The 20,839-nt window shown below is 35.4% G+C and overlaps 1 protein-coding gene across 3 annotated transcripts; it reads left to right on the top strand.

Moving 5' to 3' along the window:
* The first annotated feature begins 5 nt into the window (after window positions 1-5).
* On the top strand, window positions 6-20,000 carry LOC109088998 (cyclin-dependent kinase 15). Of its 3 annotated transcripts, XM_042757828.1 has the most exons (15): window positions 6-99; window positions 858-1,219; window positions 6,369-6,400; window positions 9,266-9,403; window positions 10,640-10,734; window positions 11,688-11,767; window positions 12,441-12,535; window positions 12,628-12,690; window positions 12,775-12,898; window positions 12,985-13,105; window positions 14,261-14,354; window positions 14,464-14,527; window positions 18,033-18,081; window positions 18,258-18,400; window positions 18,620-20,000. In XM_042757828.1, the coding sequence occupies exons 2-15, from the start codon at window positions 1,174-1,176 to the stop codon at window positions 18,730-18,732; spliced, it is 1,257 nt and encodes a 418-aa protein (XP_042613762.1). In that variant the 5' UTR covers window positions 6-99; window positions 858-1,173; the 3' UTR covers window positions 18,733-20,000. The 3 variants fall into 3 exon arrangements, with proteins under 3 accessions (XP_042613762.1, XP_042613763.1, XP_042613761.1); XM_042757829.1 differs by lacking the exon at window positions 6-99 and having other exon boundaries at window positions 669-1,219; XM_042757827.1 differs by lacking the exons at window positions 6-99; window positions 858-1,219; window positions 6,369-6,400 and adding an exon at window positions 6,413-7,750.
* The last annotated feature ends 839 nt before the right edge of the window (window positions 20,001-20,839 follow it).

Genomic DNA, 20,839 nt, shown 5'->3' with positions numbered 1-20,839 from the left:
ACGGAGAAGCAGGAGGGACAAACAAAGCGTATTTACGCTTTCGCTTTTTCTACTCGGTAGAAGAGGAGAGATGAGTTTGTTGCTTGAAATGTTGAGCTGGTAAGCTAAATATATTAGCTTACTAGTCGATAGAAACTGTAAATTGGATTGCAGATTAATAATAATAATAATAATAATAATAATAATAATAATAAATGGACTATTGTTGCTCCTGCAGTTGTCGTGTCGATAAAGTAATTATTGTCTATGTTGAATATTTTTCTTAGCGAACGCAGTAAGCTAAATTACAAGTAAAATTATTAAAATTAGTATTCCAACCTATCGGGATTTATTCTGCGATCATGATAATTCCCTTAAATATCCTAATAGTTAATACAGGATATAGGCCTACATGTATAATATACAGTAGTACGATTTTTTGTTTAATGTTGATCAAATCACGCAGACGAGATTTGCTTTATATGCGAATAAAGTCAAATATACTATAAATCCAACTTTAAATATATCACTGGGCGATAAGTTTACACTTTGCGCCGATATAAACAATAAAGCAGTTTATAGTAGGCCTATATTTGTACATGTATTTTGCTGTGGCAATCAGAAACCGCTTATTTATTTATAAATTCATTCATTCATTCATTGTTTCCTCTGTGTGTGTGTGTGTTGTTTGGGGGGGATGAGTGGAATTTCAAGCTAACATTTGATTTCAAAATATTATATCTCTACTGCTCCTTCTCAGCTCTTTTTCTTACATACTCATACTGAGACACACACACACACTTACACCCTCTGGGTGTTTTAGATGCACCAGCCTTTCAAAACAAACCAGCAATTTCTTGCCTCTCTTTATTTTTCAGCCAATTGGATGGTAGTTTCCAGAAGAATTCTGATTGGCCTGTGACCTCACAAGCAGCTGCAGGAGGCAAGAGAGCAACAGAAAGAGAGAGAGAGTGGTACAGAGAGACAGGAGGAGATCTCAGAGTAATCGTAAGAGGACAGAGAAGGGAACTTGTGTCAGTGTGGGTGCTGTCTGTCTGAAGCAGGAGAAGGACATGCTGGATAAAGGGGCAGCGATGATGTCCGGTACCACATTCAAAATGTCCAGGTCACAGTGAGAGCCTCCTGTCATAACAACACTAGTTCCATCGAGATCCCTCAGAAGAAGCAGACAGCATGCAGAACCTCCGGCATGCAGCTTCTGAGGCTTTCCAGCGTCTCGGTAAGTACATTTCAGCTGTATCTAAGAATATACAATCAGTAGGACAATCTGTCCTTAATAACGTGTGTTACTGTCTCATCACGTGGGAAGTAGGAATAGTACATAATTAAAGAGATAAACCAACAATCTTTTTCATCCCCAGCATCTCTCAACCTGTAAATTACTTGATTCATGTATGTACTCTGAGCTGCATATAATGGCTACATTTGCATTCTCGTTTGTGCCTCACATAATTATTAGATAATATTATTTGTATTTGTGCTCATTTGCATTTCTTGTATCAGACAATAAACCAACCTGTCTCAAATTTGTTGGTTTGACTGTCCCTGAAACAGCTCCTGACATCTATTTAAATTTCTAAAGAGACCATACCCTCCTGGGGGAAAAAACAAACAAAACAAAAACAAGTTTAAACCGATCTAAGGCCGTCTGAGCTAGTTAAAGCTGGTTTATCTGGTCTCCCAGTTAACTCCCAGTTATCATTAATTAAAACTATTAAAAACATTTTGGTAATGGCTAAAATAAAATACAATATAAATATATAAAATATATATATAAAAAAACTAGGTAACTAACTGAAATAAGTTAATAACTAAATACTAAAAAATAACTTAAACTTAACCTTAAATAAATAGTAATATTAAAAAAAAAAAACACTATGAGAAAAAAAAGAAAATAAAAGCTAATTAAAATGATTTTAAAAAACTGTAGAAGTATATATATATATTATTAAAATAACACTGGTAGAAGAACCGAAACAGACATACATATTATCTTCTTAAGGCTGCATTAAGATGTTTTTTCAACATGGTATGTAACTAAACCATAGCAGAGGAAGCCAACTCATTGTGGCTGAGCACATGTCATTGTTGATGTGCGTTGGAAGACAAATAGCCCATGTATCCTTGTAGCAGAATATAGAGGATTCTGCTTGACCTGTGGATACAAAATACAGCAAAGATTTTATCCCTGGTTTTGTTTGATGGAGGAGGGAAGGGCAGGTTCCTGTAGGTAAGAGGAAAACAGCCTTTAACAGCATCTGTGTCCACCTCTTGAGAGGCAGGAGGCCTGAGAGCGAAGAAAACTCAGTGTGTTATGTGTGAAAAAAGCAGGCATTAGTGAAAGTCAGTTTTGAATGCACACAAAAAATGTACATGGTTGCTATTTATTATATATAGTTATCAGCTGATATTGGATATTTAAGCTGACAGATATTTACTAAGGTCTTTAACTTGACTCATTTACCTGACATGATTTATCTGAGTTTCATGGCCTTCATCCAACCAATCACTGCACTTGTCTGATATGTGAGTGATGGGTGGCTGGCAACATACTAAACAGCACTTACTGCTGTACACACTGCTCACAGAATACTGATCAGCAATGAGAGACAGTAAAGGAGGGAAAACATGGAGAGTTGGCAACAGAATGCAGAACAGTAAGCAAAGGATGACAAGTGGTGATGAAGGAGAGAACAAAGTTGATGGAATAAGGAAAGATACTCGTGCAGAGACAGAAAGGGTGTAGAGATGGATGAGAGGATAAAAACAGAGAGCAGGAAGCCGTGATGCATCTGAGCATGAGTTATGAGCTCTCTTAGCCCTGCCTTACCCTGACTCATAAATATCTGTGTAGATCGACAGAGAGAAGGGAAAAAATGAAACACACAGAGACAGCAGAGATCATTGGTCGACACACAAGAGTGAACAAAATATACTCTCCACTGAGTAACCTCTGTGATTGACATTTTATAATATACAGCATACTTCTCAATAACATTTGGGCCTGAGTTTGCATTTCATTTTCACCCCAAAATTAAAATTCGCTGAAAAGTTACTCACCATCAGGCCATCCAAGATGTAAATTAGTTTTTTTCTTCATCAAAACAGGTTTCGAGAAATTTAGGAATACATCACTTGCTCACCAGTGGATCCACTGGAGTGTATGGGTGCCGTCAGAATGAGAGTTCAAACAGCTGATAAAAACATCACAATATTCATCACACGTAATCATCATGACTCCAATGAAGTGAAAAGCTGTGTGTTTGTAATGAACAAATCCGTTATTAACACATTTAACTTCAAACCATTGATTCAAGTTAAATTATGAGTCCTCTATCCATAATATTACCTTTTCCAGTGAAATCAGGAGAGAAATATATACAGATCAAAAACAGTTTACAGTTAAAAAAAAAAAAAAAAACAGTCCAAAATGGTTCAATATGTTGGTGGATTCTGAACTAAGAGGAGAACAGGGGATGGACTTTTTCACTGGAGGAAGCGTTATTATGGATTATGAACTCTTATTTTAGCCAGAAGCAGAGGTTTAATGTTTAAATGCCCTAATGATGGATTTGTTTCTCACAAACACGCATCTTTTCACTTCACAAGATGTTAATTGATGGACTGGAGTTGTGTGGATTACATGTAGATTATTGTGATGTTTTAATCAGCTGTTTGGACTCTCATTCTGACGGCACCCATTCACTGCAGAGGATCCACTGGTGAACAAGTGATGTAATGCTACATTTCTCTTTTCTGATGAAGAAACAAACTCATCTACATTTTGGATGGCTTGAGGGTTAGTAAATTTTCAGCAATTTACTAACTATTGAACTATTCCTTTAAATATTAGAAATAATATTTAATGCTTCCCCTTGGCATGTATTTCTAATAAATACATTTTTGAATAGATGTTTGATGTGAAATGGACTCCCTAAAACCTCCTAGAATGAGTTTCATGGCAGTTTTTGGTTAATGGAGACTGGTCATTGCTGGATGATGACCTTTCTTCCCTGTCAAGGACGACACTAATCTGATGGCAGCAGAGCTCCTCAGAGTGACACCTGCAGCCGTGCCTAAAAGAGATTTTAGTAAATTAGATCTCAAACGATCCAACAGAGACATACAGTCTTCTGGGTCAACTCACAGGGCCTTTTAATTCAGTCATCTAATGGTATGTAGTTATAACAACATTAATGCAGTCAACTATAAAGGGAGCCTTTAATGAAATCCTTCCTATATCACAATCATGTGAGTTTTTTAAAAAAATATATTTTTAAAAACTTTCTTCTTAACAGAGAAGTTCTCTATAGTATTTGACATTGTAAAAGGTACTGGACAGTTTTAGGGCAGAACTGTCTTCCTGGAGAATATTTTTATATCCCCTGTATCTTTTGCCTAAACAGAGTTCATTTCATTGTGACTGACTGTCAGAACATATCTAATCACGCATTATAGCAGATGTACTCTGCCTCTTAGAGACACTTTTCAAATATACATCACCGAAATGAACGTTTTAAAAGCTGAGTGCTATTTTACGGTGCACCCATCAGCTGAACTGTGATCATGGGGTCTTTCTCTTCCTCTCTTTACCCGTTCCTCTCTCTCTGATCCCGTTTAGTGTTGAACTTGCTGCTGAAATTTAAATGAAGGTGAAGGGTAAATCTCAGACCCCCTGTACACAACCACCTGCTCCTGTTCGCCTCTCCTGTCAGGAGCTTAAACACGGAGCGTGACTCACCTTGTACCTGCTTTATCAAACCACACACACACACAAACACACACACAGTTACATACAGAGAATTCCGAAGTATTATGTGTTCTTCCTGCTTGTTATATAAAATAAAAGCTTTTTCATTTATTAAATGTATTAAAGGTGGGGTAAGTGATTTCTGGTAGCCAATGTTGACATTTGAAATCACCAAAACAAACACGCCTCTACCCCAAAAGGGTCTCTCCCCTATTTTGATAGCTCCGCCCCACACATACATACGCAACTCAGGCAACGATTAGATCTGTGAAACATAGCAAAACCAATGTTACACCGTGTCTACAACGGACGCGAGCGGTGTGACAGACTGTAGCTGTTGTGGCGCAGACACAGTGTTACTCACCTATTGAGAAGAAACAAAGCAACCTCGGCGTCCGATCACAGGCCTTCTGCTCCTTGAGTTCTCTTCAGTGCTGGAAAGCTGATCCAATATTTACACGAGATCTGCCTCTTGCCTTAAGCCTTCTTTTGTTCCGCAGACGTTTTCCTCTTTAGTTTTTTATCCGCCATCTCTATTTTTCTGTTGCTCGGCTCAGCTAATGTCCATCCTGTGCACTAAACGCTCTCTCCTCCACATCATGAGTAGACACGCCCCTTACTGCTGATTGGCTACAAGTTTGTTTTGCTAGTCGGCCTGAATCAGTTTTCTAAAGCGCTTTTGAAAAATTGCTTACCCCACCTTTAAAGGAAAGTGTGTATTCAATATAATTAAATATATGATATTATAATATTATGCATTATATTTATATTGTTATTTAAATACTTATGTTATAGGACCCAGTCTTTAAATACTATGAACTAGCATTAATCATTTGATACAGTGCACTTGTGTACATACATGTTTTTACATTTTTATATTTAAATATATTTGTGTTTTTAACTATTTATATATGTATTTTTTTACATTAATAATTAAAATGTAATTAAATCTTTATTTATACTGTTGACTTTGTATGATATATGACTTGATAAGGCTCTCTCTCTCTCTCTCTCTCTCTCTCTCTCTCTCTCTCTCTCTTTCGCTCTCTTTCTCATCTGACATAATATTAGAAGGATTGCTTTCATTTTTCACTGCAACCAAGTGCTGTTCCTATAAAAAGTTCTTATAAATATCATTATAAAACCATTACAAACACACCAAAATCCATTTATCACACATGAAGGGTACTACAGTGAATGCTATATTTTATTTATCAGATGTATTGAATGAAAGTAATGCATGTAAATGTGTTTAATATAATTAAATATATAATATTTATGTATTTAATTTAGATTATATGCAATAATATTTAATATATATATAGTTGCTAAATAAATCAAATATTATATAAATACATTAAGTACAAATTATAATTTATAATTATTTAATAAGATTATAATATATAATTATATTTAATACACTTACGTACATGTAAGAGAGAGAGAGTGTGTGTGTGTGTGCTTTTTTCCCTTTAAAAACGTCTTTAAATATCTTTATAAAACCATTACAAATAGTTAACCCATTTCTTACACATTAAGTGTACTGCAGGGAACACACTGTGTGTCTGGACATTTAAAGTGTTGAGGTCCATCTAAACTGCTCTCTTATGTTTTACAGGATTAAAACAAAGACATCTGGGCTATGAGGAGGTAAGAACATTTGACATGACATTACACAACATATTATGAGCACAAACAAACATCCCTCCACCCACAGAGAAAGGACAGATGACAGCTGGAGGTGGAAGAGAGAAATATAGCACTACCCCCTAATGGGGGAGAAAAAGAGGGAGAGATAGGAAAGACAAAATAACAAGCTGAGAAAAAAATCAGCACTGCCCTCTACTGGGGAAATGAAAGAGAGGCTGTATTTGGAATGGTATACTGCCGTTCTGTTCTTACTTGTTCTGCAGTGTATAGTATGTACGCAGTATGAACATAATTTTTTATGCACAGAATACCCAGATAACCCACTATATTTGCCGAAATATTATTTATACAACAGAGCAAATACACCCTGTCCCAAATGTTGCACAATAACTATTTTTATTTTGAAGAACGTGACAACAATGCATATGCAATATTACTGCACAGAATTCAGTAAATAGTAAACTAGTATTTTCTTAGGGAGAGTGGCAGCACAGCAGCACACAACATTCTGTCCTCCTGTCAGTAACTGGTGTCCTATTCATGGCTCACTCCAGCATGTCCCATCTGGAAACAGAGTCCAGATAGCCAAAGACAATAAAGAACAGAGAAAACATCCATCATGCTCTTTCTCTTTACAATTACACTCCAGCAACCCCAGTAGCCTACAATTTGGAATTAGAATGATTTCTGAAGGATCATGTGACACTGGTGACTGGAGTAATGATGCTGGAAATTCAGCTTTGCATCACACACACTAAAAAATGTTGGGTTGTTTCAACCCAACTTTGGTTCAGATATGGACTAACCCAACTTTTGGGTTAAATTTTTAATTAAAAGATTCTCTCTCTTGTTCTCTTATTCTCTCTTCTCTTATTTCTGTCTCACAATCACTATTTCTCACTGTCCGTCCCATCCTGCTTTTCTCTCCTGCGGTTGAATGGATGCATTTGTTCCCCTTAGCAAATATAACATGGCTGTTTGTGTTTGGCTTTCATGGATTGGAGATGGAGTCATAAGACCAGGCCTGCAGACACACACACACACACACACACAACACACACACACACTTTCCCATGCAAGTCATATGAGTTGTACAGCTTAATCAGAGATGTCAGAGTGAGTGAGAGAGGAGAAGATTTGGAGATGGAGGATTTCCTGTGGAGAATGCGGGTTTGGGCATCTGTGAGCTGGAGGAGATGTTGTTGGTGTTGTGGAGATAAAACAAATGAAGTCAGAAGGGAAGAAAAAGAGGAAATGTTTGACTTGAGAGTGGAAGAGTTAAAAGAAGCAATGAAAATGGAAGAAAAACCATCAAAAACTTGGAGTGTGTCCTCCCTCCCAGTTGCTGAGGTCAGATGGGTTTGTGTGCATGTGTGTGTGTGTGTGTGTGAGAGAGAGAGAGAGAGAGAGAGAGAGTGTGTGTTTGACATCAAACAGGGCTATATGATTATGTCTTTTTGAATAACGATAACATTGAAATTTGTAAAATTATAGAAGAATGTCTCATAAAAATGTCACTAACTTTGTAATGTCATTGAAAAATAGGTCTGGTTTTGAATGTTGTATCATAATGGTCTCTGATTTACTGTAAGGTAAATGGTTAAACTATTTTAGCGTTTCCAACTATTTTAGTGTTCTTGTGTCACTTTCAAGAAAATATTGAGAGTCGAAAGTAATGTATTTGATTGAAGGGAAGCCATTTTAATTCCAAATGATCTAAAGATATAATTGTCCGGTTACAGTACATTCTGTACAGTGAACCATGAAGTCCATTCTGAAAATGTCAGCTGTCCCTGTGTGCGATGAAATCACTTGGATGAATAGAATATAGGCAAGGAGAGAGAAATAGGGAACATTAATGCTAAAATAGACTTCTGTGTCAGGATATTCTGGCATCATTGGCTGTACAGCTTTATGTGCTGTTGTTATCCTTACAAAAATAAAACAAGGTAACTATAGTTCCTGCCAAAATGTCATTACAATTAAACAAATTAAACTAAATGACATTGATTTTTGAAGGCACTCTTACATTAATTTATGGTTTGATAGTAGAATCAATAACTGTAGGCCCATTCTTTCTTTCTTTCTTTGTTAACACATAATCTGACTGCTTTTATAGAAAGTACAGCTACACACAAAATAGATCATATTGTACTCTATATGAATGTGCATCTTCAGTCTGAATTTAATGTTATGAGTCCTTTTTACCATAAAAAGATGGAAAATTAAGCAATAAAAGCTGAATTGATTTGATCAAAGATATAGTAAAACAGTAATATTGTGAAATATTATTACAAAATGAAATAACTGATTTCTATTTTAATATATTTTCATTTATTCCCTAGGTGAATTTACAGCAGCAATTACTCCAGTCTTCATTGTCACATGATCCTTAAGAAATTGTTATAATATGCTGATTTGGTGATCAAGAAACATTTCTTATTATTACATTTGAAAATCATTTCTGCTGCTTAATATTTTTTGTGGAAACTGTGATATACAATTTTAGGATTCACTGATGAATAAAAAGTTCAAATAACAGCATTTATTTGAAAGAGAAAACTTCTGTAAATTTATAAATAATTAATTTTTTGAAACACATTTAACTGCATTATAACAGTAGTATATCTACATATATTCAGCATGTAAAGCACTTTAGGATTCAGAGCTTCAGAGCTGGTATAAATAAAAACCACATAGCCACTGAAGCCACATAGGCATGAAATTGAGGAAACTGTTCACACTTGTACGCACACAGACAGGTGTGATGGATACAGTAAGACGAGGTGTAATAACATCTCATGCTGTATCTGATATAGATCAAGCTATCCCCATGTGTTGCTCTCTCTTTGTCTCTGCTTTCAGCTGGGAGAGCTGGACGGGGTGGAGAAACCACAGCCGCACTGGTTTCACACGCTGCAGGTGCGACGGCTCAGAGTTCAGAGGGGCCGCAGTAACAGCGATCCTATGGGAGGAAAGAGCTTCCAGCAAGAGTTCCAGTGGGTGAGATATACAACAAAACACAACAAGGGATTTAAGCTTCTTCACGGATTCAAAGAAATAAACAAACAGTGCACAATGTTGAGGAATACAGTAACACATTACAAATTTACATGCCTTATTATAAACTGTAATAATGTCACATTGTTTTTATGTTAAAAGTAATTTTAACCCTATAAGCCTTCTCTCATCCTATTGATAGTTTAGACTTTTTAGCAAATAAAAGTCCTTTTAGTATAATTATAAAATTGTCCACCTTTATGATACACTTTTTTTGCTGAGTTTTATAAAGTATAAAAATACATGTTATACTGTTATTTATATTTCAAGATGAACATTTAATGGACTGAAGCAACTTAGGTTTACTTGAGAATCCATATCACTGTAATGCTTTGCATTATATGCTTTGCACCCCGCAATAAAAACTACAGAGCTTTAATCATAAAATCATAATGCAGTTAAATTTCATCTCACCAAGTATTATTAGGAGATGTCGACTGAAAATTGATATTTAGATGTATTTTGTGTCTGTAGAAGTAGTCTGTTATACTATTATAAAGATTACAAGCTATCAGAATTTCATCTTTCCTTTTGGCCATATGCATCTGGACTATATATGGCATATTTTTGCTCAGTTTGGGCCTCGGAATAAAACTCTTTTCTTCCTCAAGTATGAGTACCTTATTCTAAAGACATCACAATGTAATATGATCCAAAAACCTGAACTATCAAATATGATATAAAACATAAAACACATATGCAAACATTTTTTCCATTTTCTTTAATATTTTGTCTAAAGGTATGATAAACTGTTCCTTTAAAAAAAAGGTTTTTTTCTGATTATTATTTTATATGTCAGACTTTACAGGGTTCAGTACTTTTGTGCTGTATTTTCTCAGCTGTCTCACTTTGAGACAGCAATCTTTTTTTCTTTCTTTCCTTTACTTTAAAAGTGTTATATTTGCTATTTTTTATAGTTTGCATAGAATGATATGAAGGCTGCAATACGAAAAGCTGACTTTCCCAAATTTGTAATGTATCAGAAGTGTATTTACACAGAAATCTTTCACACAGGTTTTGTTTGTTTGTTTGTTTGTTTGTTTTTTCTTTTACTAATTTATTGGTTCAGTTGTTTTTAGTTTAAAATGTATGGCAGCTATACCAAGGAGGTCTATAAAAGCTTCCTGTCATTTATTTAAAAGTTTTTTTTTATTTTAAGCGTGTGCATTTCATTCACAGAAAACTGGCCTGCAGTTTGGGAATGCAACATCTTATCTGAATCTTGAAAAACTTGGAGAGGGCACATATGCCTCAGTGTACAAAGGAATTAGCAGGTTAGTAGACACTCATAGACACACATTCAAAACTGTGTAATACACAGAAATCAGATGTTGCCAATAGGGGGAAATGTATTCACTGAGGCAGATGAATGTTTTATGGCAGTATTCAGTTTGCAAGCACATTATTCAGATACACCACCCTGTGACTTCAGCTTGTTTTACATGGATTCATTTTATAAGGTCAACCTACAACATATGGATACCCACCTGAGGCTTACACTGATAAGCAGATTGATGTTGTACAACAACCAATATTTTGTAATAAGAAACAGCCCCCATATATCTCTTTGCAGCTGTTTAAGAATAGAGAGCTTTAAATTTAGTAACATTTTTGCTTATTTATGCGGTTAAAGGAACAATGTTACCTCACTTAAAGAAGGTTTTGGAATAGAGTTAAACACCACAGTGGGTGGAATTTGGATCCATAAATGGCATCATGAACTTAGCTACTACTAAACACCAGCAGATGACAAGATGAGAAGCTTTTAAAGACCCCATAAAATTGCAGATTTCTTTTTAGTGTCACAGTATTTCCTACTGAAACAAGAAGTTGTGTTGGGACATTCAGGGGCTCACCCCTTAGTTTTAAATAGCCAATAGACTAATTTACAGCCATGAACTATGATTTGTTACATGCTATTGCTAGACATAGACGGGTATTATTAGATCAAGGGCACATTCTCTTTGCATTTAATTAGACAAAAAATGAAATATAAACTTTTTTACATTTTTTACAAATTAAAGCCTTTTGTTTAATTTGCCAACTTTTTAGAATACATTATAAATAACCTTATAGCTAATAGTAAAAATTCCCATTTTGATTTCATAAGGTCTTTAAAAGGGAGAGCTTGTGATGGTGGTTATTCTCCAGAAAGTAGAGGTCAGGTAAACTGTTTGCAGATGCATGTTTGTGGATTATGCAGAGTTTTTTTCTGTGTTTCTGACAGGATAAATGGTCATCTTGTGGCTTTAAAGGTGATTCACATGAAAACTGAGGAAGGAATTCCATTCACAGCTATTAGAGAAGGTACTGCAACAACACAACACACACAGCCGAGATACAAAAGTGCTTATACACACGCAAAGGGACGTGGGCTATGACGTGTGTGTGTTGTACACAATCTAGAATAACAATAAAGCATATATTCACGAAGTATCCATTATATATATGTGATTGAAATGTGAATAGTGGAGTTGTGCATTAATACATGTTTACCTATTTATGTTCATATTTAAAAAAAATTATATGTTCGATTTTTTTTTTTATTAAGAAATTAATACTTTTATTCAGCAAGGACACACTAAATTGACCAAAAATGACAGTAAAGACATTTATAATTTTACAAAAGACTTCTATTTCAAATAAATGCTGTTATTTTGAACCTTGAAAATCATGTATCACTGTTTTCAGTATTCATAATAATAATAAAAAAAATCTTGAGCACAAAATCAGCATATTAGAATAATTTCTGAAGGATCATGTGACACTGACGACTGAAGTAATGGCCACTGAAAAATAAATCGCATTTTAAACTGTATTAATAAAAACAGAAAACAGTCATGTGAAATTATAATAGTATTTCACAATTTACTGTTCTTAATGTATTTCTGATGGGAAAAAAAATGCAACCTTGGTGATCAAGACTAGATATGTGACTTGTTGATCCTGTATGTCTGTTTTTACTTGTGATTATTCCCAGCCTCCTTGCTAAAGGGCCTTAAACATGCCAACATAGTCTTGCTTCACGACATCATCCACACGCGAGAGTCTCTCACCTTTGTCTTTGAGTATGTGGTGAGTCTAAGACGCTGGCAGTCACCTTCCAAAGATTATTTTGTTAATTTTGTCTATCTGTCAGTCATATTTTACATCTTTTTCCCTCTCAGCAAACAGATTTGGCTCAATACATGATTCAGCATCCTGGTGGACTTCACTCGTACAACATCAGGGTAAACAAACACATGAATGCGTAAAACATAAACAAAGGTCAGAAAGAATGAGCCGGCTTTCTCACGCTCAGTATGTTTCTTCAGCTCTTCATGTTTCAGTTGCTGCGAGGATTGTCTTACATTCACAGCAGAAGAATTCTGCATCGAGACCTCAAACCTCAAAATTTGCTCATCAGTTATTTGGGGGAACTCAAATTAGCTGATTTTGGTAGGTTTCACGTATGCAAACCCTGACATGCTTATAATATGCTCTGTCATACGTTCTAAACTATGATGGGTCTCTTATTCCTTCAGGTCTGGCCCGATCTAAGTCCATACCGTGCCAAACATACTCTTCCGAGGTTGTGACTTTATGGTACCGGCCACCTGATGTTCTCATGGGCTCCACTGATTACTCCACAGCCCTGGACATCTGGTGAGTCCCTGTACACACACACACATAGACATTCCTGTTTCTAGAAATGTTCATAAGAGTAAGAGCAACCGGCGAATTTCCCCCCAGTGTCCCCCCACTCTTTGATAATTTCCCCCTAATTCTTTATTTTTGACTCGTCACGAAAGTGTATCATATGCACGTGTTTTTAAGTCTTGCTAGTTTAAGCATTCAAATAATTTTAAACTGTTCAAGTACGAGAGGACGCGAAAGATTCTGTGCTAAATTCAGCACTGTTTTCTGTGCGTGCACACGCAGAGAGCCACATCTCAGACAGCGCGCCATTACTGAAGTTCTTGAATAAACAAATGCACACAAAATTAAATGAAAATGCCCATTTTGGCGAGAATCCTCGTAAGCAGAGTCTTAACTGAGTTAGAATGAAAAGAATTAAATGAACGTAAACAGTTGGGAGAAAATCTGATGTGTGTCTGATGCATGCATTTGTTCTTAAAGTGACAGCAGTTTAATATACTTGCTGCTGTCTGAAGCATTAATGTTAATTAAAGATAAAAAAAATGTTTAAATCACTCTGCTCACATCTGCTCTTGACTAAATAACTTGTTTAGCTTTAATAAGGATTCTGTTTTAAATTTATACAATGTTTTATTTCGTACCTGAATAATACTATTAGACACATGTACCTGAAAAAAATAAAGCACTGTTTATTTCATTGAAATCTTAGTTTTATTGTATTTATTTGTGCTATTGCTAGTAATTTGTTAATTTTTTCTTAAGTTTATTACTGACTGTTTATTTGTCTTTATCTAACATTATTTATTAAGAAACAAGGTTACATGGGTCAAATACAATGAAAAACCAAATTTTGAATGTGCAGCCCTGTATATGTACTTATGTACAAGTTTGTGTATTGTAATAAATTCACACATGATAAACATTTACATATTTGTCTACAGAACTTTTGGATTCATGTTTTCCCACATAAGATATGCAAATGAAATTCTTTACATAATTTTCTTGAAAAAAGTAATGTTCTTTGTGTTGTTTAATTTTGATAATCTATTGCATATTAAAATGGTATTTTGTATCTGAAATGAAAATCAACTATTTCCCACCACCGGTAAAAGCAGAACTGCAACCCTGGACTGACATATATGTATATATGTTGATGTTTAGGGGAGCCGGCTGCATTTTTATTGAGATGCTACAGGGGTCACCAGCGTTTCCTGGAGTAGCTGATGTCTTTGAGCAGCTGCTGAAGATTTGGACAGTGAGTCTTTTTGTGAGAATGTACTAGAATTGTGTGAAATGTCTCTACTATCCATTTATTTATCCTCCTCTCCTCCCGTTATTCATCTGTCCTCTTCTGTCTGTCTGAGGTCCTCGGGGTCCCGACTGAGGAGGGCTGGCCAGGTGTCAGTGATCTACCGAACTATAAACCAGGTGTGTGCAAAATCCTTCTTTCATCTGTCTCTGTACTGTAATCTCACAGATGTGTCCGCTATGAGAGGTGATTTCCTGCCTCAACACAGATTTGTCTAATACATTAAATGCAAGTGTTAGTTACATAAAACTGTACTTAATGTTAACATCTAAATTAATTTAAGTCAAATAAATGTTTTAATATGATTGAATAAACTTGACTAAATTATGTTGCAGCAATGAAAGTAATTTTAGGGCTCAGATCAAGAAGAAATATGTCCTTAAAGGGCTAGTACACCCAAAAATGTAATTCTGTCATCATTTACTCACTCTCATGTGGTTCCAAACCTGTATGACTTCCTTCTGTGGAACAGAAAATGTTTTGAATTATGTTGTTATTCATTGATAATCATCCCCTAAATCATAGCACTCAAATCTCATTCACACATGCATATATTTAAACTTGCCAAATTCAGATGCATTATGCAATTCATCAAAGCAATTAATTCTAGAATGACTCATCCCATATGGTCTCTAAAGATTTTAAATATAGCTGCAAATCATACGGGCAGTTTTTATGCCAAAAAACTGACATCTCAAGACATCTCATTGTCAACAACAACATTCATGACTTTTACTGTTGTTCGTGATTTACTCGAGAAGTATTAGGATTTTTAAAAATTTAAATTAATTGTAAAAATGCTAATGGAGTTTAATTCATTTTTTAATTTAAAGGTCTCGAAATCATACTTTTAAAATGAGGGTGTGGGAATCCTGGTTCTTCAAAGAGGAAAAAAATTATAATTTGGAGGGTAATTTAAAGTAAAGAGTATCTTGATTTTTTTTTTCTTGTTTAGCATATTTTAATGATTGTTCTTATTTTAAATAATTTCAAAGTCATCCCGAGGCCCCCTTTGAAGTTTGCTAAGACCACATTTAAGAAACATAGTTTTGGGAATATAAACAATATCTTGGTACCATATTGATAGATGTTTTTATTTATCGATATTGGATATTGGACATTGGTCATTTTTTTTATTTAGATTACATTTGCCACTAATGCTCACATAAAGTTAATCTTTAAAAACACTATTAATTTAATGACACTGTTAAATGTAAACAAAATTGATAGTAACAACACCTAAATTCAATTGTAGCATTTAAACAATTTGTTTTTTGTTCAAAGTGGTGTGTGTGTGTGTGTGTGTGTGTGTGTGTGTGTGTGTGTGTGTGTGTGTGTGTGTGTGTGTGTGTGTGTGTGTGTTTTATTATAATTTATTTGGACAGAATGTATAGAATTTGAATATCAGCCATTTATATATTATAATCTGTAACATATTGTACAGTACAATACGATAATATGCTATTTTTTTAAGTTAAAAAGACTTTAGTAACTTTAATGTGCAAGACTTCCAGTGTCAGGTGAATCCAGTTATATTAGCTGTACAAAAACAGTTTCCTATGCTGCTTGATGTTGCAAACTGGTAATTGTTATCATATTATATTAATTTATTATTGTATAAACAATATAATGTTTACTGCACTTTGTTATTTGTCTATATGTTATTTGTTGTTTATTTACCTATAGCAGCTAAAAAATTGGCAGTCTCACATATCCACATGAAAATTGCTTGCTTTTGTATTGCAAAAACTAAGGCCTATATGCTCCAAAATATCAAGTTTCTTCAATTTAAATTTCTAATTTTGTGCTCCATGGAAGAAAGTCATATGTAAATGATGACAGAATTGTAATTTTTTGTGAACTTTTCCTCCACACGCTCAATTCTTACAGTTTAGTAGATTTATTTGTTATTTTGAAACATTCAGTAAAGTACCCCTAAATTTAGAACTAGAACTACACATAGACACCGTCATCTGCATGCACTGCGTGAGTGCTGGGTGATGTGTAGGTGTAAACTTGTTGCCAAGGGCCTGTCGTTTTAATAACATGCAGTCATACAAACAGAAAATGGCTAGAGCAAATTCACAGAGTTGTGCTGAAGCTGTGTTTCCAGTATAAATCATTTTGTGTGTATAGGTGTTCTGTTAGCGGTTGTGTTGGCCATGAGTTGACTTGACACCTTTGAGTCAGACACAAACACACACCTTCACACACTCCTGCAGGAAAGGGGGTTGATGTCTTTCCATTGCAGTCCTGGAAATAAAGTGCAAACTCATTACACAGGTGCACAAATGAGAAATGTGAGGTGGCTTTGGGAAATATGCCTCATTTAGAGTGTGTGGGTACTGATGGAGATGGTGTGTGTGGTAGGTAAACTGCTGGCAGGCCTTGTCTGCTGTGTTTCTCCATGAATCTGGGTTTACCCAAGCCCCGGGCTACCATGTATGTGTGCATACTGTGTATTGGAGAGAACCTGAACCCGCTGTGGTCTCTCGGGTATATCCAGGTGTGCTGAAGCGTAAGTGTGGCCTCAGGTTTCAGCCAAGAATGGCCGGGTGGCCTGTGACCACAGACACTCATAATAAAGCTTCTTCAAACCATCTTTATAGCAAGAACCATTTTTACATTTATAGGGTTCTTAAAAGTGGTTAGAATTTTTCTGTGGATGTTAAAAAAGTTCTTAAAATACTTAAATTACTCAAAAATGGAAATTCTATCTCACTGTCTCAAACAAAAAGTAGTTATTTTAGTATTTTTTATATATACATTTACATTTATGCATTTAGTAGACGCTTTTTAGGCTAACTTTTTACCTATCATGTGTTCTCTGGGAATCAAACCCACAACCTTTTGCGCTGCTAATGCAATGCTCTACCACTGAGCCACAGGAACAAGTATAGTTATATAGGGGTGGGTAATATGACATTTCACAATACGAGTATTCCTAATTTTATTTCATGATAACAATATATATCACAATATTGTTCTTTTTGTTTTTTTAAACAAAAAATAAGAACAAATATGCAAATTATAAACAATAGGACAAATACAATTTAAGAAACACTTTATATCATCGCCACAATATATATACTCTTTATTTCATGATATATATCTATTATTACTATACTAGAATTTATTAATAGTTTTAGCTTTTATTTGTTTTTTATTTTCATTTTAATGTTGTCATTGTATTAGTCAGGGGTTTAAGCAGACTAAATTATTAGTTTTCACTGAAAGATCAATTTATATGAGTTAAAAAAAAATGAGGCAGGTGCGTGAATGTATAGTTCACAATAAGATCTATAACATGTATTTACAGAATGGATATTAAATTTTCATCTCGTGCCAACTTTAATAATGCTCCTTTTTGAAGCTTGGCAGCCCCCAGTCATCACTCACTGTCTTTGTGTGCGAAAGAGCAGCGTGAACATTCTGCTAAACATCTCTTTTCATGCTCCACAGAAGATACAAGTTTGGAACAACATTAAGGATAGTAAATAATGAAGGCTTTCATAGATTGTCTCGTGGCTCATTGTCTTAACGTGCGCTGAGTGAAGATACCTGATCAGTGCTGTTTGTTCTGGTGGTCTGTTAACTAAAAAAGGTCTCTTTGTTTTCCTGTAGAGTGGTTCCTGCCTTGCAAGCCCCAGCAATTTCGAGATGTCTGGAAAAGGTAAGACCAGTTTTTGTGTGCATGCTTGTGCACGTATGTGTGTGCGTTTTGGCTCCGAGTGGGAACAGAAGGGTTTTTGTATAGCGGTCCTCATCTCCCTTCCTCCACCCCCACCTCTAATGGATGTCTGACCCATAGCTCTCTGTATGTGTGTGTGTGTGTGTACATTGGCTCAGACTCGCTCAGTTACCTTATAAGACGGAGGATCTGGCCCAGCAGATGCTGATGATGAATCCAAAGGACAGGATTTCAGCCCAGGATGCATTGCTACATCCATATTTCAACACACTTCCACCTCCGTTAATGCATCTAAGGGACAGTAAGTGCTGAAGAATTTCACTATATGAGCGGAATGCACGCAATTCCACCTTCAAAGGTTAATCCGGTCCAGTTACACACAAGATCAAAGTTAAATCCCTCTTAGTTACTGTCAAAACTGGCAACCTTTTCAACGCAGACTAAAGATTATGCAATCTTAGAAACGTCTTTTTCCTCCCCTCTCATTCCTCATTCTCTAACCCTTCTTCTTTTCTGTCAGCTGTGTCCATCTTTAAGGTGCCGGGCGTGAGGTTAGAGACGGAAGCGAGGGATATCTTCAGCCCCAGCAGACGAATGAAATCACCTCTTGCTCCGCTGGCCAAGTGCTGGTGAAAGTCTCGCCTTTGTAAATAGTTGGTGTGCTTGTAAAACCAATAACACACCAGCATGAGTAAACGTGACACTGTTGCAGCATGACGGTCAGTTTGTATGTTGTTTATTCAGAAATATATTTCTGAAAGAATATCAGATTCTCTTTCATAAGATTCATGTTTTTACATTTTGGACCAGTATTACCTAAAAATGTTTTACAGTCGATCATGATGATCCAAGTCAAAGCTGATTTCATCAGAATCCACTGTATTTCAAATGCATTTTATATTTTGAGATTCATAACCACCTTATTTTTTAACGTAACAAGGGTGCGGCATTTTGTAACTTGAATTTGTGAGGCTTTCAGTTTCAGTTTAGCTGTACAAAAATAATCCTTTATGCTGCTTGATATTGCAAACTGGTATTTGTTATCATATTATTTTAATTTATTATCGTAATCATAAACTGACTAGTTTGCTGCACAAATAGTTTTACCATTTGCAGCTTTTTCTTATTCTTCCAGTTATTTACCTGGAGCAGTTAATGAATCGGAAGTCTTGCATATTGCTTTTACAGTTTCCTGCCTCTTTGCAAACTGATGTCCAGAGACTGTTTACAGCACACTTTCATTGTGAATAAGTTTCAATTAAATGCACTTAATTTTATATGTAATTTAGTTTTTGTATATTGCACAGAAAAGAGAATAAGAGTGTGTGAGAGATGATTTTGAAATATGATATGAAAATATGTAGAAGAATATACCTACAAATATTTCAAAGCTCTATTGTGTAGTGTGCAGGTGAAAAAAATTACTGGTTTGCATTCATAAAACACACCTGGAGAGAGTCTCACCTGAAATTACCTGTTTTTGTACAGCACATACTCATATTTCTCCTGTATGCTGATGGGCACTGTCAGAACATGTTCAGAACTGTTTTAGCTGTGTTTGTATCAAGTTCATAATAAATAGTTTTAGTATCTTTAAATTATTTTTTTTTTTACATATTAGCAATGTCTGTATATGATGCTGAGATTCAAATAATTGCTGCTTCTCAGTCAACGTATTAAAGTAGCGACGTACATCAATATTGGTCACCAACAACAACCGTTTCAAATAATAGAAAGAATCACATTGTGATTTCACATCACTCAATGCTGATGTCATTAATGGAGTACATCCACACACTTCAACATCATGCAATACTGTGAAAACTGTGCATGTGTTCATACAGTTGTATACAATTCCACTGTCTTGACTAATGAATAAATATTGGAGAAAAAAAATTAAATGATTGTATGTTCTTTAGTTTCAGTGGAATGGGGTAGTGAAATAATGCATAAATAAAAGTAATTGGTTGGAATTCATGAGGATTCGTATTTTTTATTTTGTTGATAGCAGTATGTTTCTCTTAAGGTTTATACATGGATCATTCAATGATGGGACAAAAATTTAAATGGGTCTCATAAATCTACACTTATTACATGGACATTTCCGTCCCAAACAACCCGGAGAACATTTGAGTAGCATGGTCTACTTATTCTGGCCAATTACCGCCCATTTAGACATCAAGATAGCTCCTACCAACCGCAGTTTGTTCTGTTTTTATGACTGAATCTGAAATCAATGACGCAACAAATAATGAATGTTCCGGTTCTTCTATTAGTAGAAGTAGTACGCTAACCATCCATAAAACACAATCCAGATGGAGGGACGACAACGAAATAGATGGAAAACACGTGACAAGATGATACAGATAAAGAGAGAGAGAGAGAGAAAAAACATTTTCATTGGGCTGGATCAGGTGAGTTGTGTAACTTCTTGAGTTTTGTTTGAAGATGCAACACAGTGTACCAACAAGCTCTCAAGAGATCGAATTTAATTTAAACCTAAAGGGCTTCACACACACATATATACAGGAAGATCAACCTCTTTCTGTCTTCCCTTCCTCCAGTCTTTTCGTCTCAGTTTCAATAGTATCCATCTGGCTGTTAAATGCAGCGCTCCTGCAGTTCCTGTAGCAGCCATGAGAGGTCGCGCTCTTTCGCACGACTACCCACAGACAAGACGGGGCAAGTTGTCACAAGAGGTTTAATAACTAAGGCTCTGCTCTAAAAGTCCGCTTACACA

The sequence above is a fragment of the Cyprinus carpio genome, chromosome A6 (genome assembly GCF_018340385.1).
Source record: "Cyprinus carpio isolate SPL01 chromosome A6, ASM1834038v1, whole genome shotgun sequence".
Taxonomy (NCBI): domain Eukaryota; kingdom Metazoa; phylum Chordata; class Actinopteri; order Cypriniformes; family Cyprinidae; genus Cyprinus; species Cyprinus carpio.
The sequence above is the reverse complement of the archived record's forward strand: the minus strand, read 5'-3'. Positions and strand labels throughout refer to the sequence as shown.